Source organism: Solea solea, chromosome 1, assembly GCF_958295425.1.
Source record: "Solea solea chromosome 1, fSolSol10.1, whole genome shotgun sequence".
NCBI lineage: Eukaryota > Metazoa > Chordata > Actinopteri > Pleuronectiformes > Soleidae > Solea > Solea solea.
The window spans coordinates 9849334-9877260 of record NC_081134.1 but is presented as its reverse complement, the minus strand read 5'-3'; the positions used below and the strand labels follow the sequence as shown (position 1 = coordinate 9877260).

At 43.5% G+C, this 27927-nt stretch overlaps 1 protein-coding gene across 1 annotated transcript; it reads right to left on the bottom strand.

The window, feature by feature from the left end:
* Positions 1-4174: 4174 nt before the first annotated feature.
* LOC131465382 (ephrin type-A receptor 4-A-like) lies at positions 4175-27650 on the bottom strand. The gene is made up of 19 exons (XM_058638005.1): positions 27403-27650; positions 26855-26922; positions 24181-24378; positions 23839-23949; positions 23088-23442; positions 15187-15342; positions 14059-14574; positions 12396-12520; positions 12084-12243; positions 11850-11961; positions 10976-11034; positions 10707-10820; positions 10430-10615; positions 10286-10347; positions 9956-10165; positions 9641-9817; positions 8184-8371; positions 7449-7634; positions 4175-5203 (listed from the first exon to the last, which is right to left on the bottom strand). Exons 1-19 carry the CDS (start codon positions 27560-27562, stop codon positions 5086-5088), a joined length of 3261 nt encoding a protein of 1086 aa, XP_058493988.1. The 5' UTR covers positions 27563-27650; the 3' UTR covers positions 4175-5085.
* Positions 27651-27927: the final 277 nt, after the last annotated feature.

Here is a 27927-nt window from a genome sequence, read left to right as displayed (position 1 = left end):
GCACAAAACGTGTTGTTAACAGCTTCACACGTTCATAAATGGTCTAAAATGACTGTATCGGACTCATATCGGTATCGGGAGATACTCGAGTTTGTGATATCGGCATCGGTATCGGACACAAAAACAGTGGCATCGTCCCATCCCTTAATAAAAAGAGATGTAGTTTGTATGAGCCACTGTAAATTCACAGACTTCACTTGCAGCCAATAATACTACTTATACTTGAATAATACTACTGAAGATGTCAGTCACACTGGTGTCTAATTGTTTTTTTTAGGAACATAAATTTATATAAATAAATAAATCCAGGGAGAAAATAGATCCATTTTCCCATAGACCTCTATTCAAATCATTGTTTTTGCAACCAATTCAGTGGTCTAACTGCTGCTTTCCGGTAGATGGATGGTTTACAGATTTAACAGATGCTAAATGTCTGTGGCTTGTCTCATCTTTATCTTGTATGACTTCATCAGAGACTCAGCAGAGGTTGAACCATCAACAGCCGTGGCAGTAGTCATTTCCCAAATTGTCTTAGGGTGAAATATGTTGAATTATACGGGGGAAAATGGTGCACTTTGTGCATAAATGCAGATACTGCAGAAACACAGACGTAGGATTCATCTGTTTTCAAAAGCTGCACGGTCACAGTTTATTTTTTCTACTGAGAAAGGAGGGGAAATACCACCTGGAGCTCGCTGTGGTGACAAAGCCCACAGAGATTTACTCCTCAACTCCGCAGTTGCCCTCAGCTTGAGAAGTGGCATTCTTAAGCTCACTGTTTACAGCTTTTGTGTGTGTGTGTGTGTGTGTGTGTGTGTTGAAGCACAACTTAATGCCACTCTAAATAGACGACTATGTTGGTTAAAAGAACTTCACAGTTCGCTGCCTTGTGTAGGATGAAAATTAATGGACATGACTTGAAGTCATACTTCGGATCATTTCTGTGACAGCGTCTCAACAGCCTCTAGTTTGTAGCTTTTAAGAAATGTATGGCTAAACTAAATTGGACATAATCTTTGAAAATGTCACATTTTTTAATTTATTCAGCAGTGTGGGAGTCAAAGACTTTGACGAAGGATGCTTTCTGGAACAAAGATCCAAGTCTTTTAGATAATTTACTTGTACCCTTTAGTAATAATCTTCACAATGTGGTTTTAATCTAATGAAGACTCTTGATATGACAAATATCTATGCAGTATATGATACTACTCATATCTTAATAAATGAAGTCTTTTTTTTTTAAACACCTGCTGTTTATGTAGGAGATCTTGAGATGGTATTTCTGCTGTTTGTGCACAGACTTGTAGGATTAGTGTTAATCATGGCTGTATTGCCTCGGGGATCATGGGTAAACAATCAATTGGATGTGGGAGGTCCACGGGCCACACCCACTGACATTCCTTCAGAGGAACCGCTCGGAGCAAATCACAGAAAATCTGGCCGTAAGTCGCCAGTGACGAAGAAGAAGAGCGAGGAGATTCACCAAATCCTGACAGAACATTCAATGAAGTCATGTTTCCCAAACAAAAACCCCCCAAAACAAATCATTGCTTTGCTTGCAGAACTTTTGAGAAAATCTGATTTTTTTTCTGCCACTGCAGAATTGGTCCCCAGGGGAAGTTTCCTCCCTAAATGTGCGATAATGGCTGCAGCAGAAGTCATTAATAGCAGGCTAATGTGTGTCAGATGTTACCTGTCCAGCAGCAGCAGCAGGGAAGAGAGTGCCAGGATACGAGTGAGCAACCCGCATAATGAGAGGGACATGGCCTGCCAACTTGGGCAGCTGCTTCTCCGCTGGGATAGAGTGCTGTGTGTAGAATTCTCTCCCCTAATTTGCCTCTGTTTGTTTCTGTGTATTTCTCATCAAGAAGCATCAGGTAGCACTTTTCACACCAAACGGCCTCATTTACACACAAACGCACACATGTAGACAAGCTCATCGGGGAGACTGTGGGAATGCCTGTGCCATTGTGTCAGTCACTGAGGTGATGTATTTAATCCTGAAACAAATCTAGACTTTGTGTGTGTGTGTGTGAGCCTGCCTGTGTACAAAGCTCAATCTCATACCCATTAGATTACGGCTGGCTGTGCAGCAAAGACACCCCACTGCCACTCCCACATGGAAGAGCAGGCAGGATTAGCCAGCTCCATACCCGCCCTTATCCGTGACAAAACCCACAATCGCCTCCCGCTGAGATGCAGAGACTGAAAGATTTGATTTGATCTGCCCTTCTCAATATAACAAGAGTGTCTTTTAGGGGTAAATTAGTAGTGCTCAGTCTACCATCGGCCAATGTGGATTCAGCCTCAAACTGTGTCCTTTTTAACCCAATGATCGATCCCTTTTGTCACAATCTGGAGCACTTACAGCGATCGCTCTGTGGAAGTGAATATAAATGGAGGAGTTTTCGACTCAATCGATGGTCTATGAATGCAGAAAATGTGCTGTTGTCTGCTGAGGGAGGGGCTCCTTACAGAATTAGACATTTATTAAAGGTTGGGTGTGTAGGAATTAGTCACAACCGCAGATTATAACACACAAGGATCTTGTTCATTTTTGTTCGGGATAATAAGCCATTTATCTTTAAGGTTGCTATGGAAAAATGGTGCATGATAGCAGCCTCTGTAAGGGTCATACTTCTGCGCCCATGTCATTTAAATTTGCATTTCCATGCGTTCATGTTTTAGTGGCTTTTATTCTTAATGAGGGTCCACATCAGCGTACTCCATCTCCCCTTTCTCTTTTTCCACAGCACAGAGTTGTACATGTTTGGGTACCAGCAGACTCTTAACCTCAAGCAAGTATGTTATGACCTGACCCTAAACATCAAGACCTTTGCCTAAACTGGATTATTGCACTTACACAGGCATACACATGGGTAGTACGTTCAATTTTGGTCTTTTAAGGCTTGGCATGACATAGCTTTGGAAAAATCCCCTACAGGGAGACTTTTTGTATCTTTGTTTGTTGAGGGATAACCAAAGTCCATAGGTGACCAGTGTCAGGTCACTATTAAGATGCTATTGAGATGTTTCACAGCAGTGGACTGACATCCACAGCACTTTGCTTCTAGCTGGGCTAAAACCACCTGGTCTGACAACAAGTCAATACTTACTATATCCACAGCTTGCTATTTTCGGCCAACACATATCTTTCTATCACTTTTCAGGTTGACATCAGTGTGCGATGCATCAACACAAGAGGCTTCCCGCTAAATGTATTGTCAGTGTCTCATTATTTGACGGAACCTGCCTGTTTCATTGCCCCCAGTCAAGCGCACTCTTCCCTCGCTGTCTCTTGTCTGCTTTCTGTCTCTTTCTCAGAGGAATCTGCCTCATTAAACACCATCAGCATTTTGTTTGCTCTGTGTGATTTGGACGTACTGCAAGTGAGGAAGGGGGTGGTGTGTGCGTGTGTGTGTGTGCGTGTGTGTATGTGTGTGTGTGTGTGTACAGGCAGCTCTCATTAGGCTGGAAAAACATTGACAGGTTTTTTTTCTCTCTCTTTTTCGCCAGAATACAGATCGTATCTTCTCTTCCTTTATATATCAAAGGCTTCCACCAATCAACTCCCTGGTGTTTGTGTGGAAGTGTGTATATCCCAGTGTGTGTGTGTGTGTGTGTGTGTGTGTATGGGGGGACGACGACACACAGATGTTTGCTGATTTGACAAGTTTGCACTGCAAACTCAGCCCAATTTGGCCAACAAGAAACATGTTTCCATACAGACGGTCACAGTGACAGCCCACTCTTAATATTCTCTCCTTTTAATTTGAGCTCTTTCTCCCCCTCAGTTTTTCTGTCATATTCTTTCTTCTCTCTCTCTGTGTGTGTGTGTGTGTGTGTCAGTCTTCTTTCTATTTCTCTCTCTCACACACACACACACACACACACACACACCAGCACCAGCCAAAACACCATGAGATGATTACACAAGCAGCATTTCGACGGGGTGTTCTTCTGGAGTTGTTCTCCTCGTTGGAGGAACCTCTGACTAACTCTCTGCTTTCACAGAGAACATTTTCTTCTGCCAGAAGACAGACATGATAAACAAAAAGAGCCTGAGGCTCCACTTGATTTTCTATCCGTGTACAATATTCAGTTTAATGTCCATTTAATACAACGCAATGCTTCATTGAAAGACAAAAAGAAAAAACGAAGATCAGACCCGACATAAACGTATGGGTTTTGGCATTTATTGGAATGCAATATGGCAATCATTACAATATTGTCTCAGTGTTTCTATTGTACAATTTACAAACTATATTTAAAAAAAAAACATACAATAAATAAAGAAAATGCTTTATGTTCTTAGCATTGAACATGAGACATTAATGTGGACACGGATGGACATCGTACTAATCTACATGTCTACTTCAACAGAAACGATCATTTGTACAAGAAACAATACAAAACAAAGGCTGAATTAAAAAAAACAGGCAAAACTCATAGTTTGTTAGTATGATCTTCCAGTACAAAACTATAAAGCGCTTGTAATGGTACATTCTATCTGGCTCCACCCACTCTCTGTGTGAACTTTGCATATTCTGATTATTTAAAGACAGCTGGCACCTTGACAAGGGAGATTCCATGTTGTGTGAGATCACAGTACACACACACACACACACACACACGCACGCACGCACACACACATACAAGCAAACATGACACATATTTTATTCAAGTCAAGCCCAAAGCAGCAAAATTAAAAAGAAGCCATTCTGCTTTTGCACACCATTACAAATCTGCCTTCACAAAACAGATGATCAAATAATGAAAAACAGAGTCGGATAAGACGACGAGGCTTCAGTCTGAGCTCTCAGTAGCTCAATACTCTCTGTGGCCACGTCCAGATCATGTTTTTATTATCAGTCTAAGAAAACTCCACAGGACGGAAGTTCACAAAAGTGCTGCTTTTTTCTCTTTCTCTTTCTCTCTCTCTCTCTCTCTCCATCTTCGCCTTCGTTTGTATTTTTACATGAATCCTTTCCCTGTGTTTCCTCAGATGAAAAAAGTCCCTCTAAAGTGCATGAATGAGGTAAATGAAATTCTTCTCGAAAAACCGGTTTGTATCCGCTCCACGGTTCAGACCGGAACCATTGTGTGTTGCATGTGCTGAATTTGAGACAGCATTTCTTGTTGCACACTGGCAATGAGTATGTCCTGGTGTGACGGTGTGATGATTCCCAGTCTGTCCATCTCCCTGTGGGTGCAAAGACAAAAGACGTATATGTTCAAACATGCATTATCCAAATATATTGCTTTCATGTGTTTGCAACAACACAAACGTACCATTACACTAAGTTGGGAATCATTTGTCAGACAGATATCTTGAAAATGGTACAAGATACTGTAATTATTTAATCATAAATGACTGTCAATCCAAAGCGATTTACTGTAACTTTCCACAGTAATCATGCTATATACATGATTACTGTGGTTTAGCAGTAATTCCCTGTATAAATACAGCATAGGTGTGACAGTAATGACAGTAAAAATGCTATAGTTTGATGTTAAATTTGCTCTTGTCACAATTTGTTTTGTGAAACGAGTCGGTGACAGTTTAGAAAAGTGGGTCCCGATATAACATCATGCTTTATGTTTGGCTGGCTGTCATAGTTCTCCTTTCTTCTAATTCTCTCGGGGACATCGCGAGGAAATTCCTTCCGTATGCGGCGGAAACATTTGTTTGTGCACAAAATTAAGATTTTGATTTAAAAAAAACAAAAAACGGTTTTTGACCTTAGGAACATGATTTCACAGAACTTAATGTGCTCATTATCACTTCATTTCACACCATTTGTTATTTTATCCAATAAAGGACAAAGGTCACCGGTGACATTGCTGTGCAGAAACACCTTTATGGCAGTAATCGACCTTATCTTAAACACCACAGCTTTGGAACAATGGGAAATTGTCACATGATCAAATTCATGTACAACAACAGCCAGACTCAATATTATACCATCCAAAGTAACTTAAACAATCTCTGTGCCTCCTCTGCACCCATGTTTAACCACTAACCTCTCTATCAATAGACAACCCTGTCTACTAATTAAGCTATAAACATAATATCTAGTTGCCTCTGTGGCCACAGCCTGATATAGTTTATGCCTTTGTGCTGTAAACTGACTGCTGTTGTCTTACAGAGCTATTGTAACACACATAAAAGAGTTTAATCACAAAGGGATTCACTATTGACAAGAAACCACATCCTTAGGTATAAAATCTGAAAATGCTTTTGCATCAAACTTTCAGGTCCATATTCTTTGCATTAGAGGAATATGTTATCCATCTTTTATTCTATCTTTTATTTCATAAACACAGCAGACATCGATGGCATCGATGAATGAACTACACCAGACAAAAATGAGCTGGATAAATGTAGTTTGGCTTAATTGTTGATTAGAATAAAAAGATTTCACCCTTAGAACACAGAGCATTTTGGCTGTTTCTTTTCCATAACTGTGTTTTAACATACAGTATATACAGAGCGTATAAGAATAATGCAATAATAGAGTGTCTTATATCCCTGTTTTCAGCACAACCTCTGCAATCTGATGAAAAAAACAAACATTTTCACCCACTATATAAACACACCAGAGCAAAAAGTACTATTTTTACTACTTTTATAAACCCCCCCACCCCAGGATGTCCATACAGGGAGTTGTGTATTATTCCCATGGCAAATTAACCATGGATGCACCGCATGACCACTAAGGGTTAACAATAACCAGTAACTCTTTAAATGTCTTTGATAAAAAAATGAATGTTACGACTGTATTTAACGCACGTGAAGAGGAATCTGTGTGCTTGCTGGATCGTCACACAGTCGCTGTTGTAAGTTCCCTTCACCAGAATAAACTTGTTGAGATGTGTCATCTCGTTTTCCCACACCTTCCTGTTCAATTTTGTTTTTCACAGGCGCTGATGATCCAACAAACTCATCAGCTGCTGTCCAGTGTACTTCTCTTCAAGCTTCACACGATGACTTCCTTCACTCTACAACTGAGTGCAATGCATTGACTTCCCTTCAAGGTGAGTTTGTCCAAAATCATTTACACTTTCGTTGCCATTTGGGCCATTTCCTGCATTTCAAGCTTTGATGTGTTCCCATTCAGAACATGCACGCTGTTGCCTTCAGGTGACACTTCTAAAACACAAAATCTGTTCACTGTGAGCACATTAACGTAAGCACATGTCTTACACATTTCCTCTTTAACAGCTCATGATCAGTTCAACGTCACCTATTCGGAAAACATATTTACGTTTCATCCGTTTGGTCCGGCGTTGTCATGGCGATCATTTCGGTTGCCAGTTTTGAGAGTGGTGTTTTTTTTTTTTTTTTTTTAATGCTGCTGCTGGTTTTTGCAGAGTGAGATATGTGATGGGTGTAAGTGTGCCAAAGTGACTCTCACTTAAATCCACTTTCACGTGGTTACACTTACTGGTGTGTGAGAGTCAGAAGGCTGTCGAGGCTGGTGTATCCTGCTGCTGCCAGCGTGTCTGTGTACTTCTCCAAACCGACGGACTGCAGCCACTCACACACCGACCACTCGGGCACACACACCTCCGGTACGACTGACACGCACACCTCTGAACCCAGCCCCGGCTCCAATATTGTGGGCGTAGGCCTGAAAACAGAAGAAGTTCGTAAATATAGATATGTGAAAGCATGACTGGACGAGATGGATATGCAAGTGTTGTAATGTGGCAAAGTAAAAGTACTTATTATTATTTCTATTTCGAGCAGCATTTACTTTTACTCCACTACATCTCCTCTGACTTTGACTTTGACTGATCTTTGTTACTCGTTACTATCAGATAAAATCAGAAGAAGAAGAGTTGGTAATAGTCTGTATTCATATAGCATTTTCTTGATGAGCTGCTTTACACTACAGTTTGGCATTAAGTGTCTTGCTCAAGGACACATATAGTCTAACAGAGCCAGGAATTGAACCCACAACCTTCCAGTTAAATGACAACTCGCCTTCCAAACTTTTTTAATATGATACTTAAGTACAGTAAATGTCATATACTTAAAGACTTTTACTCAAGTAATATTATAAAAACTTGACTTCAACTTCTACCAAAGTCCTTTTCTGGTAAGATACTTGTACTTTTACTTGTACATTTACTGCGTTAATGTGAATACACATGTGTCTTGTGCCTGGTGTACAGACCTGTCTCCTCCTGTCCGGCGCAGAGTCCCTGGGTTACGGATGAGCTTATCCAGCATGTTGAGTATCTGGCTGAAGGTGGGTCTTTCTGCTCGCTCTCTCTCCCAACAGTCCAACATGAGCTGGTGCAAAACCACAGGACAGTCCATGGGCGCAGGCAGGCGGTAGCCCTCCTCTATCGCTTTAATCACCTTCAGAACACAGACAGACGTGGAGGCTTCATATACTGTAGTTTAACGAGTATTACAAAACCAGAAGGCAGACCACAGCTGCTTCCAGACATGCACTGAAGTCATGACATGTTCTGGAGATTGTCCGGTCAATCTGCGACAGAGCACATGACTCCAGATAATCTCCAGAAATCCGAGAAATAATGTTTGAGTGAGTCCATGTGTGAACACAGCGGGATTTGAAACGGTTCACTGTAAATAACTCGACAAAGAAATTAAAACCACACTGCGGTTTTGTAAAATGAAAATAATCTGCCACATCCATCACGCCACCACTTAAAACGCGACCACTTAAACTAAATTAAGCAGCTGTATGCTTTGTATTGCTATCAATGTTCATCAATGACACACAATCTTAAAAATATCAAATATCTGCTGAGTTCTGTGTTAAGATGAGAATTAATGACGCTTTAGTCGTGCGGTAAGTCGACACTGCAGAGTTTGACTACATCAAACAAGATTAAAACAGAGAGAGAGGAGAGGTGTGTGTTATAATTTGTGAAAAAAACAACGGATAAAATGTCATAAAACATCTCATCAAGAAGGTTTTGGAAAATGAATTCATAATGAGTTTTGATAACAAGAAACTCGCCGAAACTGGAGGATAACACTCAACAGAAATTCAATGTTTTCTTTTTGAGACATACAATTATTTATCCTCAGTAAAATGTAAAATGTAAAAAAAAGAAACATGGATTTCTGGCCAAGTCAAATGTATAATTTACGAAATGATGCAGGGGTCAATACACTGGGTTAGACTGCAATATAGAGGGCGGGTTATTTTCTCTACTCTTTAAATATCCTAAAGATGAGCAGCCATATTTTCAATTATTCATCTTATTCATTTATTTATCTATTAAATTGGTTTATTTAAGTCCAATGTGAGGACTGTACAGAGGAAACAGTTTCTCTAAAAAGTCACAAGCAAAACTGGGTCTGCAGATAAAGCTGCTGCTATCAATTTGTCCAGAGTACGCTGTTAACTGTTATTTAGACAAAAACCTTTAACATATTCTTGTTTTTGACCATCTTCCCTTTCAGATTCTCGTCAAATTCTGCACTGGTAGTTTGACATGTAACTTTAAAGAGACCTTGAATATATACCTTCTGCTTCAAACTTGAACTAAATTACTAACAGCATTACAATTTAAATATACAATATATAACATCTATTAAAACCTTTACATACACACAAAATAAATCAATTCAACAATTAAAAAAACAACTTACATCCTGGTTGTTCATGTCCCAGTAGGGTCTCTCTCCATATGAAACGACCTCCCACATCACGATACCATAACTCCACACATCACTGGCTGTGGTGAACTTTCTGTAGGCTATAGCCTCGGGGGCCGTCCATCTGATGGGGATCTTCCCTCCAGGGGAAAGGTAAGTGCCCGTGCCCTCCTACAACAGACATTGGGCCAGTGAATAATGGATTTTTAATAATGGAAGAAATGTGTGAACTAAAGGCATTAAAGCGCGTGAACAGCACACGCTCGAACCCAGCCTCATGTTTCTATACTCATTCTGAGCGTGTCTCACCCTCGTCGTGTAGGCGGCCTCTGGGTCGTCCTCCAGAACCCGACTCAGGCCAAAGTCGGACACCTTACACACCAGGTTGCTGTTGACCAGAATGTTCCGTGCGGCCAGGTCTCTGTGAACGTAGCTCATGTCTGACAGGTACTTCATGCCCGAGGCGATGCCACGCAGCATGCCGACCAGCTGGATCACCGTGAACTGGCCGTCATGTTTCTGAAACGTACACGGACAGATGAGCGCCACACGAAGCACACTGTGTCTACGATTGGTGAACATTTTGAGGACGGTGGAAAACATCTCACTAGGTTTTTTTGAATAGAAAATTATACATACGCGAAGAAAAGCATCCAATGATCCATTTTCCATGTATTCTGTGATAATCATCAGCGGTTTGCCTGAACAGATGAAGACATAGAAATATCAGACTGAATAACCGCCTGCACATTAAGACAAAATCCAAATACTGCCGCCACTCACATCTCGTGACCACGCCCTCCAGCCTGATGATGTTGGGATGGTCAAACTGTCCCATGATGGAGGCCTCGGACAGGAATTCCCTCCTCTGCTTGTCAGAGTATCCCGTCTTCAGACTCTTGATGGCCACGTAGACCTCCCTCTTTCCCTGCGTGCGCAGCCGTCCACTGCACACCTCGCCGAACTCCCCTGCACACAAACGACAGAGTCAGTGCCAAGTAAGCATGTGTGTGTGTGTGGGGTTTGCGGGCGTGTGATCGATCAATAACGTCAGACTCACCCATGCCAATAACTCTCTCGATGTGAATACTGCTAACGTCAATTTCCTTGGCAAACTCGTGGATCGCCTGATCGGGATCTTCATAGGTGAACGGATCCACGTAGATTTTGACCCCTGTCAAGATTGAGAGGAAGAAGAAGGAGTTATGTGGAGGAGGGTGACAAATGGGAGTTGTGTAACTGCTGCATATGTTATGGAAATAGAAAACCTTCAGGTGGATATGAGTGTGCTTTTGCGTTATATACAGAATATGTGTATGTGCAACCGACCTGGGTTAAGATGTTTCTCCTCCTCAGAGTCGTGCTTTGTTTTACTGTATTTGCTCCTCCTTATGAAACACAAGAAATGATATGACATTAAATATACAGATATAAAGAAGACAAGTTTTAAAACAAGGGGTTTTGGAAACCCAAACCAAGCTCCCTTTTCACTTGGCCCAAAAAAATTGCCAAGCGTTATACGCTGCAGCTGTAAGCGACGAGACAAACCAGCTCACACTCAACGCCTGCCGTTGTTTTGAATTTCCTCGTTTTCTTTTCCAGCAGGGGCTGCACACTGATTGGGCTTTTCAGGATTTACCTCAGTGAAAGCAAAAAGGAGTGAGAAACGGGGAGCGACGGGCTGCAGGAGAGACAGCGCGAGCAGATGAAAGCATTTAAGGGGCGAGAGGGAGGAGGGGCGATGCCTCAGGTAGTGCAAGATAAAAGGTGTTTTCCATTAAACAAAGAAACTGTCAAAGACATGTGAGTCTGTGTGTGTGTGCACGCGCGCGCGCACATCAGGGGAAGCTGCTGACACACACAAGCTGTGCTGGTGAAGAGACGGTAATGACAAGTCAGGGACAAAGGGATTATCACTGTCTCCGCTATAATCCCTGTTAAAAGCTCCAGGTAACACACACACACATTTAGCCACACAGAACTGGAGAGCTGTGTGTATTGATTGTGGCGGTTTTCAAAAGCAGTGGTTAAGGAGGAGCCGGCAGACAGGTTAGTGTTAGTGATGCACTGATGGGAATGTTTGAGCTTATAAGGGAGCACACACACACACACACACACACACGCCTGTATGGAGACTTATGCATACTGTATATGTTTCTCTAAGTGTGTGTGTGTGTGTGTGTGTGTGTGTGTGTGAAAATACCTGCGGCTAATGATGAAGACAGCTGCAGATATCAGCAGCAAAACTCCAACCCCACTGACAGACAGCAGCAGGAAGGCAGAGTTCATGCCTTCTCCAATCAGAGGGAAGGGATCTAAATGGGGAGGACACACACACACACACACACACACACACACACACAAAAGGAGAGTTATCACTGTATCCGGCGAACGTTAATGCTCGATATAAAACCACTGAACATCTCTGTCAGCATACCTGAATTGGTGGAGAATTCAAACGGGGCACTGAACTCTCCGTATCCGGCAGCTGTGCGAGCGCGCACATGAAACACGTACACAGTGAGTGGGTTGAGACCCGTGACATCGACTTTGCGAGAGAAGGTCCTCATTATGCGGTACGACCTCTCCCTCTGATCCTGATTAGACGAGAGAAAAAAGCAGAAGAGGGGTCTCTCTTTTCAGTCCCTGACTGCAAATCCATCGCCACCATCAGTGATGTACAAACAGCGTGCCCGCATATTGACATTCCAGGTGGGTGCCTGCACTGCGTTACCTGCGGGCGGCTCACCTTTTCATAGAACTTGACCTCGTATTCCAGGATGACCCCATTAGGTTGATTTGGCTGTTGCCACGACAACGACAAACTGTGTCTGGTGACATCAGTGGCTTGGATGGACGACACTGGAGAGGGAGCTGCGAGGGAGAGAGAGAGAGAGAGAGCGATCATTCAGACACAGCGGCGTAACTTTGAGGCTCTGTGATCCCGCTGATGATGTCAATAATCGTGTGTATGCTGCCTGTTTTGCAACAAGCCCATTGACCCTGCACCTGAGAACTGACCTAAATCTCATTTTTGTCAATTCCACAGTGACAAGGCCTATTCTCCACTTTCTCTCCTCTTACACGCCTCCTTTGTTCATTCCTTTATGGTGCTTGTCCCCCCTTGTGGCTGTTCATATGATACGGGGCCATATGGTGGCACAGGTTTGGACGTGACACGTCCCTGACATGCTCTCACGCTGTGCACACACAGCGAAGTTATTTCCCCGGGGGAAACCTGGCACTAAGCAGGTGTGCTCATTTCTAAACGCCACAGTAAAAAGAAAAGTCTTGCGGTGACAGTTGAGATGTAGGAGCGCGCAAGAGGAAAAGCACACTCCGGAAAATAATGGAGAGCATGTGTGATGAAACGCCTCACACCAGCTGACACGTTCACAGCTAAAATGAAACACGCCATAAAAACGTTTCCCCGGGTCAACACACTCAGGCTGTAATATGTGTCGAGCATTCCGCTACGTGGTGTTGTAAGCGACTGTTTCACTGCGTCCACTTCCCCTTCAACCGGCTCTATTTGTATTTAAGTCGGTGATTTACATTTCCAAGAGCGCTGTCTGACATCCTCTTGAGAACATCCCTACAATTAATTGTGCAGTTGTTAGGTGTAGGAGGACAGAGTAATAACTATGGCAACGGTGACAGTGATAGTAAGAGCACACTTTTCTAGTTGAGAGAGCAAGAAAAGTGTCTTGTCGTCGCATTACATGCTCTTGTCTTGTTAATGGAGGTACTGGTGTCTCTGGTGACGTCTGATTTGATCAATGAACATTTTGAAAGTAACCTGGAACAAAATGTAATCTTATATCGTGTGTGACTGTAACTGTGAAGTATTTTTGAGAGTCCATTCATCTCGATCACCGCTGTATCCTCCACATGAGGAGTGCTGTGCCAATCTCAGCTGACATAGGGGCGACACGCGGGGCTCACCCTGGACAGTTGGCCCGTCCATCGCAGGGCCACATAGAGAAATCTGCATGTTTTTGGACTGTGGGAGGAAACCGGAGAACCCGGAGAAAACCCATGCACGCACGGGGACAACGTGCAAACTCGACAACATGCAAAGGCAAGAGTGCATCTCAACACCAAATATATTTCAAATGGGTTTTACAAGCCGTTTGGACTATATTTTGGAGCGGACACTACCTTTCTCCAGCACTTATATAAACCCCATACACTATAGAGTTTGTACTGTACAGCATGCTTCCTCAGGTTTGAATATTACTCCTGGGGGCCTTGTTCCCCTGTGGACCCGAAAGCACTGAACAGCAGATTGTATTGTGCTGACCCACTTACAGGCAACATACTGTATATAAGCAGATTTTGTGTTAGTGCAACAGTCACCAGTGTGGCAAATACATTTATCACACACACACACATACACTGCTCTTTCTCACCCGCTTGGTTGGTGGTTACAGTGACAGACACACTTTGGGCTGCCCCTGCACCGCTGGCTTGGGAGACCCCGTTACGTGCATGGACGATAAAGGTGTAGTGCGTGTGGGCCCTCAGCTCGCTCACCACCACCCTGGTGTTCTTCAGGCCGGTCTGGCCGGGAGAGAAGAGCACGTCAGGGCCACAGGGAAGGCAGAGCTGAGAGCTGGGTCTCGGGTAATCTGCAGGTGCCGGTCTGCTCTGGAAGACTCCTCTCCCTGGCTGAAGCTCCGATCCCACAATCCCTTGGTCCGACTGCATCCCCAAGGCATTGTGCTGAACTTCGGGCTGAGCGACGCTGCGGTTCCTGGGGAGAGCTTTAGCAGCAGTCTGACTGTGGCTCCCTGTTTGACAGATGAGACACTCCAGGCTGTAGCTGGTGTCACTACGTCCTCCCAGCCGCCGAGGGGGGGCCCACTCCAAGACCACCGAGGTTTCATTCACAACTGAGATGAGATGTTGTGGGGCTGAGGGCGGCTCTGAGGAGGAGACAGGGAGAAACCTCAGTGTGAACAATTCCAACCACACACATGGGTTTGCTGCACATTCTGCACTACACATAAGGGGAGAAGAAGCCAACATGGAGGTGTGGGGGTGTGGGGGTGGGGGGGTGATAGATGCTGGCACGGGTTGAAATGTAGACATCTGGCATCAGACTCAAAACCGTAGAGTTTTTGATGGGTGGTATGGTTTCCACTGTGGCATTTCCGTGTGTGTGAGCGTGCACGCGTGCATATGTGTGTGTGTCTTTTCATTTTTCCCAGGCGAAGGAAACCATGTGCTGTATATAGGCATAATTAAGTTTACGACACACAGACCGAGGTCTCTAAGAGAGAGGGAGAGAGAGGGAGTTTCTTTAGTTATCACTCCCAGACAGGATGGAGATGGTGGCTTAGTCATAAGTAATGGGATCATGAAACAGGACTGGCATTCAGACAAGTTTGTGTCTCCCTTTGTTTGGTCCGGATTGAGAGGTTGACAAACAATAAAGTGCAATTTGCTGTTATTTGCAAGCAATGCACACACATAATGTCGGTAGTCGCTCTTCTGCCTTCTGTCTTAATAGCGTGCAAATGTGTGCATGTCCTTACGGGTACAGGCCATGGAGGGAAGGTCGCTGTCAGAGCGGTAAAATCCAGAGTGGCAGTCACAGACAGTTGCCCCGTCTCTGAGCGAGTGGCTGTGTGGAGGACACTTAAAACATCCTGGGTCTGACGATTTGGCCTTGTAGAAGCCAGCTGAGCACGCTGCAGAGAGACAAGGACAAACAGGGAGACACATTTTATCCATGCACACCACAAATAAGAATCAGTAACATTCAAAGCTGAGTATCTGAAACTCCGTGGCAGTGGGTGGTGGGGTACTACACTGACTAAATCACTACAAGTAAATGTCGTTGTCTGAGAATTGGTATAGTTTGTGGTAACAAACAACAACAATAAATAAACTTAAGAATGATGATGCATGAGCCATGTGAAAGTATGTGAAGAAATGCTTCGACAGTGGGTTCATTCCAACCGAAAGTATCAGTTAAGCAGTCGATTATGACTGATTGATTGAACATCTTTGATAGTTAAAGTCATTTACCAGGCAAAATGCCTGGAAATCAGCAGGCTACGGTTTATAAAGATAAAACTGCACCACTTCACTAAGTGACTGACCAGAGTAAGCATACAATCAAAATAACGAGGAGCACGTGTGGTGACATAATGAAGATTTCTGACTGGATATATCATGGGAAGGGAAAATAATGAAGTACATTTGTAACATCGCCAACAACTGCAAGGCATTTTGTTGGGAAATATTTAACACGGTCCAAACTATCAGTAAGTTTACTGCAATTAAAGTCCAGTTTAATGAGGGATGCAGGTCACTCGAAGTGCGTTCACCATTCAAATGACCCCTGACCCGTTTGATTGCTTAGAAAGGCCAAAAAGTTAATCAACACATTTCTTCTTCCTTTGGATGGAAACTGAATCATCAGACCAAAATGTATAAAGATCAATCTTGAAAAAGAAATAGATGGAACATGAGCGCCAGAAGCAGTTTTACTTCTTTTATCTGTTCTTGTTTCATTATTTCGAGGAGCAAAAAATAAACACACATAAAAGGGGACTTAATGATCATCTCCCACTCCCCAGGAACACTCGATGTGAACGCATCAAAACTTCACAGAGCCAGCAGCCCACACAAATATAATTGACATTTAAATATATACAAATAGCGAGAAACAGAGAGGGAGAGAGGGCGAAGGAGAGACGCGGGAGAGGAGGGAGAGAAATCGTCTCTCTATATACCAAGGAGTTCACGTACTGACAGAGCAACAATACAATAAATGAGTGCATAATTATACCGCTTGACATCCACTGGTGAAGCAAAGGAGATGGCAGAGTGTGCCCGTTTAGTGCCAGTTCCCCTCTCTCTAATTTCAGAAGGAAATCCTTCATTTGTTTCAACGGCAATCAATCTTTTTCAACACCTTTTTTCATCATCACAACCTATTCATTCTCCTTTCTCCATCCCACCATCTTTCCTGGCGTTCTCCATTTTTTTCCCCCCCGTCCCTTTCACATTTCCATGGGAGATAAAGACATCCCAGTGGGAGTGGATAGGAATGTGGGAATGATGTGTGTGTGTGTGTGTGTGTGTTCAAGTGTGTCAGTATGCTTTATGACACTCTCATCAGCAGATGAGAGAGGAAGTCTCCTCTGTAATCTACTCTCACCGACCGTCCTGCCCCGTTTGTGAGAGCTTCCATAGATTTGCTCTTTCACACAGTCACTTGCCCTCCCTTTCACATTTTTCGCAACATCCCTCATTCGCTCCCTGGGCTCTTCCTCCTCCTCCTCCTCCTCGAGCTCGAGCTCCACTTATATGACTCTGTGTCTCTGCTCACTCTTTGTGCATCCCCATATATCCCTCCCAGTGTTGAAGCACCGACAAAGCTGTGGCGCTGACTCACAGTGTTTACAGCTCAATACTGACACCAATACAAATGAGACCACACCACTGAAATCTGAACCTGAAACCTGTAAATCCATAAATACTTTTTTACAGTTGATGAGAGTGGCTTTCATCTCATCGTCACGTGCCCGATGCCAGATCATGACACAATATTAGCATTGTCATGTTGTTTTGTGCATGCCTTTGTGTTTAATCGTCAATAGTTTGGTCAGCCATGGATGAGGAAAGAGGGGGAATTAAAGACACAGAGAAAAGTCTCTGACCTGCTGAGGATTTGAAAGTTGATTATAAGGTTCAACAAGACTCTGCCTGGGGGGAGCACACTGCTTTTGTCTCTGTCCCACTCAATTCTCTATCCTTGTCTTTAACAGGGGGGGGGACAAATTGATGCAGGAATGGAGGAAAGAATGAAGCAAGTATTTTAAGCCATAAACATCCTTCAGTGCCCTCTCATGTCTCTGTTCTCAGAGCCTTTTGTGTCTCCTTCAGCACTGTTTTCAAGGGGGGGGGGGTTAGTGCTGCTGACCTGGAATAAGAGCTCATAAGGATGTCATTAACCCAACATTAACCCTACGCTACAGAGGGCCACGCAAGAGCATGAGCTGGACCAGTAAACCAGGAGTGATATGGACACAATATACACACACACACACACTCACACTCACGTTAGGAAAAAAAAAAAATACTGTGACAGTCTGTCTAAAACTGGACTGATATTGTACTGAATCAAATTCCACACAGTGCGACAGACACACCCAGATAATCCAGTTGAGAGTCAAATCACTACTGCATTTATATATTCAATCGGATCCAACCTGGCCGGGGTTCTCTGTCCATGCTCCACAGTTCCCGCCATGGGCTTAGACCCAGAAAAATATAAAAGAAGCTGCTACACAGAAGAAAAAAGACCACAAAAACATGGCAAAACCCAGACCGACAAACACTGGAGTTTATGCTCCAGTCAGCCGTAAGAATTTTAAAGTTAATGGATGGCAGAAAGACACAGATTGGTGCTTGATCTGGTAAGATGTGACAGGTAAACCAGAAAATGTCTAATACTGGCACACTAAAAGGGAGCACATCGCCACCCAGTGTGGTGGAGGTACACATGCTTCATTTAAACAATCCATTATCCAAACATAGATAGATAGATAGATAGATAGATAGATAGATAGATAGATAGATAGATAGATAGATAGACGTAAGCAGATGTGACAAAAGAGAGAAAGTGTAAAAGATAGGAAAGGTTGATTGGGAGTGAGAAAAAGAGTGACAAGGGAAGTGAGATAAAAAGGAGAACAGAGAAAGACAGAGACGACGAGGTAGAGAGCCAGACAGAAATGTGCCCTTTGATTAATATCAGCATTGTCCACATTTGCATATGCATTCTTCCACGACCAATGATGCAAATGCGGCTCATTGTAAATCCAACTACGAGAGCCTTGCCTGACACACTGTATGTACATGTGCCTGTGTGTGTGCACGTTTGGGAGGGTGTATTCTCCTTGACCCCGTGTTGTCTGTCATCATCCCTTGTTCCTTCTCAGCAGAGGGGTGTAGAAGGAAGGAAGTACCCCTGACCGCTCCAGCCTGACACCTGTCCCTGTGATGGATGGATGGAGGGAGGGACAGATTGACGGATGGATGGATGGCTTGATAGACTGTCACACGAGGAGGCGGGGCACTATTAATCACAGGGGTCATGCCCTGTTAATTAAAACCCTCAGAATCGCCGGAGGGAAGACACGATTCTTATCTTTTCCGACTGTATGCCTCCTTTGACAGAAATTCTTGCCTCCAAAGGCAAAATCAAAGTCGCACTCCTGATTAGTTTGGTGCCACATTCTTCTCATATCTTATATCTCTTCACAGTTTTGATTTCAAACCCGTGGAATGTGCTCAATGGAAGCAACGGCTCTAAGGTTCTCTAAATTTAAATACTCACTAAAAACTGGTGGTTTGTGTAAGTGTGTGTGTGTGTGTGTGTGGGTGGGTGGGTGCCTGTACTCCTGCCCAAAGCCAACAGTCCAATCATTAGCATGTGAAAGGGGCTCTACAACAATAACCCCCCTCCCTATCACACTCAGATCACCCCCACCACCAGCAGCAGCACCCCCACCTCTGACCAGGGATCAGGGGGAAGACTTGGAGAAGAGAAAGGAGGGATAATGAGAGCAAGACAGAGAGACGGAGAGAGAAAGCAGAGCTTGTGTCCGTGCCAGGGAGCTACAGACGGCCTGGTGGAGCTGGCAAAACTCCTCTATGTTAAGAACAACCTGAGACAGAAAGACAATGGCACACACACACACACACACACACACATGCACGCACGCACACACACACACACACACACACACACACGCATGCTCTGATTGTAATGGTGGAATGCAAACCATTCCCACCACCTGGGTTTGGCATGCACCAAACAATCAGTCGTGCCATTCCACTATCTTTGCCTGTGCTATTACCTGCCCCACACACACACACACACACGCACACACACACACACACACACACACACACACACACACACACACACACACAGTGTGAGTCTCTGTTTGCCCCACCACTCTCTAGGCATTCCCGGGCAATCCTCCAAACTGTGAATATATGGGTGGGAAGGCTTTGTTCGGCATAAACTAGAGATACAGTGCACACACACACAAGCACACACACACACACACACACACACAATGAATTTGCAATCCAACATGTACAGAGTCCAGAAATGCGATGCAATAATTAGAGGGACTGAATAGAGCGATTACGGACTCTTTCTCTCATCTCTCTTTCACTGTGGCTCCCCTCTTCCTTCTGCCTCCATCCTCTCCCTCTTTTCATCCCTTCAGTTCAAACGCTTTATGTTGCTGAGGAGACTCTGCAGGTGCGTTGGAAAGAGGCAAAACCATGAAATCTCTCTGGATGGAGATACGTACATAGAAACATTCCAACCCTTCTAGGCCATGCACACAGAGGGGAGAGAGAGAGAGAGAGAAAATAGGCCCATGTAGAGACCGTTAAACAAAAAGTAGGAGGCTCCTCTGTCATTCTTCTCCAGCCGTCCACATTTCGAATTCTCTCTGTTCTTTCTTCACTCGCCTCTTGTCTCTCCACCCTCGTTTCCGATCCTCCCAGACGGATCGCAGCTGTCAAACGTTTGACATCTTCATCTATCTCGGTCATGACCCTGTACTTTGCACCAAAACTCACACTCTATACGTGTGTGTGGCTGTCAGTCAGAGTTTTTGACGTCTTCATCAGGGTCAGTCATGACCTCGGTCTTAACCAAGGCTTGAAAGAGAGGGGGAGTTCCCTGTCTCTTGTGTTTCCCTGCTCGTCTCCTTTGCACCCGATGACGGACCCCTAGCAGGGGAGGGGCGGCTCTGCATTGATGCCTTCTGCTGTCAGCGGCCTTCTTTCAATACCTCTCTCGCTCCATTCAACAGCTAATCCCTTCTTCCTCTCTAAAGGTTCTCCCCTCTTCCTCTCCGTCCGCAGTACTCTGTGTCAACACTGAAAATGAACTTTTCACATTTCACTGCTTTAGCTAAGTCCATTCGTGTTTCAATCTGATGCAGCAGTACTTTTTTTATTTTTTACAAAATAATGATGCAAAAGTTTGTGGCTGTTGTACCTGAGTTCTTAAAAAATGGAAAACTGTTACGCAACACAGAGCGAGGAATGAACCATCTACAATCTACAATTCTGCCTTCTATGAAAGTCCTGGTATGCCTCCTACAGATATGAGCCACTGAAAGAATTAAACTAAAAAATGACTAACTTCATTAGTTAGATCACTGTACCATTATAATTGTGCTGCATTACATGTGAAGGTAGAACCAGGACATGGTAAGCTTAGCAGAAAAAAAAATACAGAGTCTTTCCTAAAATGCTGCACTATTCCTTTAAGCAATTTTGTCCAACAAAGTGAAAAAGTGTGATCCTATTTTTTTGACAACATTCATTGTTCAGAATCAGCACAGCTGGCAATAACAGGTGTATCTGTCTGTCTGGATATGCCTCTGATAAGTCTGTTTTACTGACTGAGTGCAGACACGAGTCCTGAGGCTGCATGAAACCCTTTGACCTCAGCGACAAGAGCCGAGACAGAACATCTAAATCCCCTCACAAATCTATCTGCTTTCTTCCCTCCATCCTGCTTTGACTTTCCACTCTCTCTCGTTCTCTCGTTCTCTCGCCGAATTTCAGCACCACTCAAAGTGGCAGAGGCATTACGGCGCCCACCGATACTGCAGGGTCAGAGTTTTCGCTGAGCAGCATTCAGTATTCATCCAGACTTTGATGGATTTCCACTGAGACAGCTGAGCCCGGCCAACAACCTGACAGGCAGTGAGAGTGGGGAGACGAAGAAGAGAGCAGCATATAGATAGATGGCACTTCGCAGCTGCTGGAGGTTCAACAGAGTCAAGGGTCTCTCCTAAATCTAGTTGAAGAGGAACATCTTTCAGGCCTCAGGGACCTCCCCGCAAACCTCTTCCCCTTTTCAGTAGGAGCAAAACGGGGCGAGCAGGGTGAGGGTTTTAGAGAACATTTGTCACGTCTAGAATTTTGGCGGCTGCTTTTTCTGTTGTAAAGAGAAAACTTTATTTTTTTCTCCCATTATCGCCAACTGGCAACAACTGCATCGCTCTCTTTTAATCTCCATTCCTCTTCTTCTCTCCTTGAGTTATGGGTCTGTTTGTTATACAATTAGCCCTCTGGGATAGGCCTCATAAATAAAACTGAGGGTGCAGATCAGCAAGTCGCTCTCCCCCTTCCCTCTATTGGTCTCTGTCCATCTGCGTATGTGTCTGTGTGAGTGAACATGTTTTCTGTGTGTGTGTGTGTGTGTGTGTGTGTGTGACTGAATGGGGGGAGCGAAGTTGTAAAAGTGTCTCCACCGAGTCTGTTGTCCACCGTGCGCCCCACAGACACACTCACTCACAAACAGCCACGTCCAAACATTACACGTCATCCACACCACATGTATGTTGGTGAAAGTTGTGAACAGATTGTACATTTGTGACTGTAAAGCGAAGGCCACATTTGTACGTTACAGAAAGAGATTTCTGTCCAGATGGCTGCTGTCATGTCAGAACACCTCACACTGAGACCGGAGAGTTTCTACCACAAGACTATTAGTGCAGGACTTCAAACCCTGGCTCTGGACTTAGAAGATAATATATCATATATACATATATATCACTTATATCTATAAAGAATCTTACATGACAGACTACAGGCAAGAGACATTGTCTTTGTCTACAACAAATTTAACAGCCGTTGTGATGAATGAATAATTCAAAGTAATAGCTCAACCCTTTTGGAAATATGTTTCTTTGGGTTTCTGCAAGAATTAGCTGAAGAAATCACCCGTGTCATCCTCACAAATTTCCCTTATAATGAGGCTCTCATCAAAAGACTCTTTAGCTTCAGGGTGTAAAATGTCTAATCCCTAAAATACCACAATAGTCCATGGCATAATACTGTAGTCACTGTATCAATACAGAAATATTCTTGACAGTGGACAGGTGTTGTATTTGCACCTCTGACCACTATTTGGCAGAAGGATGTTGTAGACTATATCTTGGCAAGAGTACATTGTATTCTAACTATTCCAACTCCCTTGAGTGAACTATAACGGATTATATTGGCAATGACGTCTTGTGTTACCAAGAAATTGTCATGCACTCGACAAAATCCTGATACAATTTCAAAATCTGTCAATACCAACTGGTAACTTTTGGAATGTCCCCTTAAAGACATCATTTCCTGACAGAAAATAACCACCAGAATTGAATAACCAGGCATGTGTTCATTAGTACACAAACCAAATGTCTGTTTTCCATCATTAGCGGATTGTTTGTTTGGATAAGCACTAATGGCTGTTTCTTATCAAGACGTGGCACTAATGAGTGGCGACACAAGGTAGCAGAGAGCTGAACAGAGGAATCCAATTTTCACCGTCACAAAAACAAACAACAAGTCACGGGAAATCATGGCGCACTAATTCTGTCGCGTTGCTTACCTTTACACGCGCCCCCCTTCTCTTCATATCCTGGGTTGCAGAGGCATCCACCGATAGGAACTAACCACTCTCCATCAGCACCGCAGTACATCTTAGGCTCCTCTCTTTCTTCTGACTGGTTGACACACGACCCTCTGACTTCCACTAAAGAGGATGTATCCGCCCCGGTAACAGTGTCGGGAAAAGTAGCCAGGTTACGAATGGTGAGAGGGCAAGTTTTGTAGAAAACCCGGACAGAAACTAAAGCGATGCAGGCACCAACATCCTGAAAGGCCAAGTAGAAGCCCTTCCGGGTCATGACCTTTACATCTCGCACCTCTGTGTTCAGTTTCATGATGCGGTCTCCAACATCCACCTGAAAAGAAAGAGGAGGGGGTGAGATTAATGAAATGTGCAATAAACTGTGTCAGCTCCTATTACATCAATGTGCTTGTTTAACCTAGAGTGGCCTATCTTCACTTTTTCAGCATTTGGCCCTCAGCCAGATTAACTTCTATTGATTGCAAAGGTGGAGAAAGCTTGGATGCCTGCGATGCTTAAATCAGACGTAAATATAATAAAGGACAAAAGCGTCCTGACAAAACTCCTGAGAAGGCAAAATTGATGTGCGAGATCAAAAAATGCTTGCATAAAAAATTAAGAAATTATAGCTCAGTGCCATGAATTTTTACTTTCAAGATAAGGGCAAATTAAAGTGACTGGAGAGGGGAGGATAAATAACTTACTACCTGACGCAGTTGATTAGCGTTACCTGGGTGAAGCTCTCATCTGCCGCCACAGTGTCCACCTTAATGAAGTTGCTCTCTTTGATGTAGCTGTCCCTGTCTTCGTTTGACTCGTGGTAGTACAGATTGAATGTCTCCTGCGAGACAAAGGAGATAGAGGGACAAGAAGGACAAACAAACAAAGACTGAAGTGTCAGTACATTAATCATCATCAGTGCTCATCTTTTCTCTGAACATGGGGATGAGTCAAGTCTTTAAAAATAAATCCCTGTGATTGTCAAGTATTATTCAAACTCTCTACTGCGTTCAGGACATTCAAAAACAGTTAGTCCCTGGTAAAAACACATTGTGAGCATCTTTTCCTGTACCTTGCACGTGCCGGTGACACCTGGTAGGCTGTTACAGTCTCTGAGTGTGAACTTGACTTCGACATAAACCCGCTGTGCACCGGACCGAGGGATCCAGTCTGTCCTGAGCCAGTTGTTTTGATTGGGTTCCAGGACGTTACACACCTGGTATGTTCTGATGGGGATGTTCTTCTCGTCCATAATACTCACTTCTTCCCACTGAAAATGAACACACACACACACACACACACACACATAATTCTATTAATACCTACAGTTGTGAGGGCATGTAATGACTACATCACGCTCCAATAATTATTTCATTCACGTGTTCCTGGAATCCACTGGTTTTAGTGCATATATTAATCGTAGGAAAACATCCCTGGAACGGTTGCTGCATCAGAGACTTCACTCAACTTTGAATAAACTGTCATTTGGTAAAACTGGTTTTTCACAACTGCTCCTTGTAACCAGCTGCCAAGTAGCCACGGAAATGAAACCACACACAAATATTGTGAAAGCAATATGAGTGTGACGATGGGAGCATCTTGTCACTTTAAAACCTGCTGACGCGTTCAGACTTTCTGAACGCACCAGCAGAGAGGTCAATTCATCTAACAGTTAACAGTGGTGATTATAACATGGTTAAAGTCTAAATAAAAAAGAATACCACTCTTGCACAACGTGAAATTAGTGACCTCAGTTTGACCCAACCTAATCACCACCATTCAAATGCAAATGATCAGTGGATCGGTAATCTGAAGTGTTCTTTAATTCAATGTTTGATATCATAGATACATTAAAACAAGCGATGGTACATTTCACATGCATCCTTTAACTCACTGCTGTCATTTCAAACCTCAGACAAACATCCATATCTGCACCAATACTCTGCCATAAACAGTGGCTCAGATTTGTTGCAGCTCCCAAGGTTTCACAGACACGTTTTCATAAAAGTGAAACAGGCTCAACCTTCACGGAACCATCAATCTCAATAGAGTCAACTATTTGCCTTGTACTGCGACCCTTCAAATGACCGCTGATCCACCCAACTGCAAACAAGCTTTTTATGGCCACTGAATAACAACACGCTCGCTCTTTTCACCACAAGTGTGAGCCTCATACATACAGAATGCACCATGTCGAAAGATAGAAAAAGAGAAGGGTGTGTGTGTGTGTGTGTGTGTGTCCAATGAGGCCCTGTCAATACGTCACACTGTTACTGGCTGGAGTTTCTTTTAATCACAGATATATTGATATAATGATATTGATGTGTATGCTGGCACTACATTTTTTATGGACTTTTTCATGCAAATTTGCCAATTAATTTCGTTACATAATCCAATTTTATTTTTTATTTTTTTCCCTTATATTATTTATGATGCATCTACAATGAGGTTGATTGTTGAAAGTGCACTAAAGTGTGCCCTCTGAATACCACAAACTGACACAAGTCATTATCTTTTATTGCTTTAGCGTTGCTATTGTTACCATAGATAGTTATTTCTCAAACTCTTTATTAGAATGCAACCAGACAATGCAATAACTATTTGTGCACTATTAACTTTAAGAAAAAAAGCCTGCTTCTGCAGGCTCAAGTGTCGAGTGCAGGCAGGACCAATAGTAGGACCTCTTAAACCTAGAGTGGAACCCTAATTAATTTAATTGGTAACACCTGTGTTTGTCTTACTATTTCCTAAAATGGCTGCTGTAAACAAAAGGACTATTATGCCGTTTGCACAGTACTGCCTATATTTCATTTTCACTACTTCTAGTCGTGCGGCATGTTTAATATGTGTAACACTTTTGGCTGATATACAGTAAATATCAACGTTAGCATGGGCCAAAACTAAATTCCAGTATCGGTCCAGCTCGTCGCTGCATCTGTATTCTTTATGTCTATGTGAGAAAATTGTGTTTTCCTTATGTAGTGGGCGTTTTTCTTTACATGTTTATTGCACTGGAGAGGAGAGCTGGTATGAACACTGTCGTGTGGTATGATGTCTCCTTGTCTTGTCCTATAGCGAGTGTTTTGTCAGTTGACAGAAATCCCAGCTGTCAGAGGGGGGAAAAAAGCTTTGCCCTCGCCCCAAACCATAGAGAAAATGTGTTTTGTGTGTATGTGTTTGTCGCTAAAGGATGTGGAAGGAGGGTGAGGGGGAGGGGGGGGCGGTGTAATCAAAAGCTCAGTGCGTGCAGACCAGGACCCTGTCAATCAAGCAGCTTGTGAGAGAATGAGACCATGGTGAGTGCAGAAACACAAGTCAAGTTCACCAATAACTCTTAAACCAACAAAGAGGTGAGAGAGACACTAAGCAAATGGGGGAGAAAAAAAGAAAGAGAGAAGGACACGATGAGAGGACTTATAGATAGGCCGGGCGAGAGGAGATTACATTAAATGGATATTTCCAGGATTCATTCTGGCAAAGGTATAGTAGTAAAAATCCCTTAAAACTGACACCCACCACCAAGCTGGTTTCTGCCTTTTCATGTGCCAAACACAACGCCAGCACTTTCATATTAGCACTTAGGCTTGGTGAACAACAGCACATTTCAAAATCTGTGGGATGATTATTTAAAGTTTGTGTGCGAGAGAGAGAGAGATAGAGAGTGATAGCGATAGATAGAGTTTTCCAAAGAGAAAACAGTCTTTAAATAGCTTATCTATAAAGAAAAATATATGGATATCACTCACCCCTCCCTCTGAAGGACTGGCTGCCCATTTCAGCTCTCCTGGTGCTGTCCTGGTATCCAACAGGGTCACTAAAATGCATGCACACACACACACAGTTGGTTTCAGGGGAAAAAACATACAATATTCCAACAAACATGTTTAGCAGTGATGAACAAGGTTTTTGTTGTTTTTGTTTATTTGTTTATTTTCCACCTGAAGGCTTTAACCACGCCTCACCGTTATCTACCAATAGAATAATGATCCTGCCAAAAATTAGAATATCAGGTTTGTCTAAAAATGATTTGTCATGATTGGTCACTCTACAAAATCCCATTAACAAAAGCAACAACATCGCAATCACAGAGACATAACTACTACTCCCCTAACTCGCACAATAAAAGCCAACTTTTTTGTCATGTTTGAGTGTAGTCATGAATTTTAGCCCTTCTCGCTCTCTCTCATCCCAGGACGCGCACGGAGCGCACGCCGCGGCGTCTCCCTCAGCTTCCACGGGCGGAACGATCCGAGCGCGTCGCTCCGCTCATAAGACCCATTCCGTCCTCACCCACCTTCGTTTGTTGGATAGATCCTCGTCCTCGAGCTGGAGCCGAGCGTTATTATCCAGGTGAATGTGTAAAATAATCGCCATACAGTTGCAGCCATGTGTGTAGCGCCGTGGAAACGCGTGTGTTCCGCTTTGGCTCTGCGCGGTGGATGAAGTGGCTCCATCCCGGTGGGAAAAGTGTGTGTGAATGAAAGTAAGTGTGAGAGCGTGTTGGATGCAGCAGCAGCAGCGGATCGTGGGGCGGTCTCTTCCACTCAGATGCTTCCCCTAATGGTAATTAAAATGGCATGAGTCAAGTGACACACAGTGATGTGATCCATGTCTGCATCTCTAGAATTATATCATCACGAAAATGCAGGGTTTTTTTACTGCTAATTTGATGGACTTTGACCTTTTGTAGGCTCTTTGTATCAAACCACTGAGAAATAGAACCATACAAGTCGATTGTAGTAAGTTTAAGTTGATAAAATAATGTGATTTTTTCTTGATTTCACAGGGAGACTCCATTATCTCAACAAACTCACTTTCA

Excerpts from the sequence above, each read along its gene's own strand:
- LOC131465382 (XM_058638005.1), bottom strand. The coding sequence starts at position 27,562 with ATGGAGCCACTTCATCCACCGCGCAGAGCCAAAGCGGAACACACGCGT. Across the intron at positions 26,923-27,402 it reads GATCTATCCAACAAACGAAG|TGACCCTGTTGGATACCAGG; the intron begins GTGGGTGAGGAC and ends CATGCATTTTAG. Across the intron at positions 11,035-11,849 it reads GTCTTCATCATTAGCCGCAG|GAGGAGCAAATACAGTAAAA; the intron begins GTATTTTCACAC and ends GTGTTTCATAAG.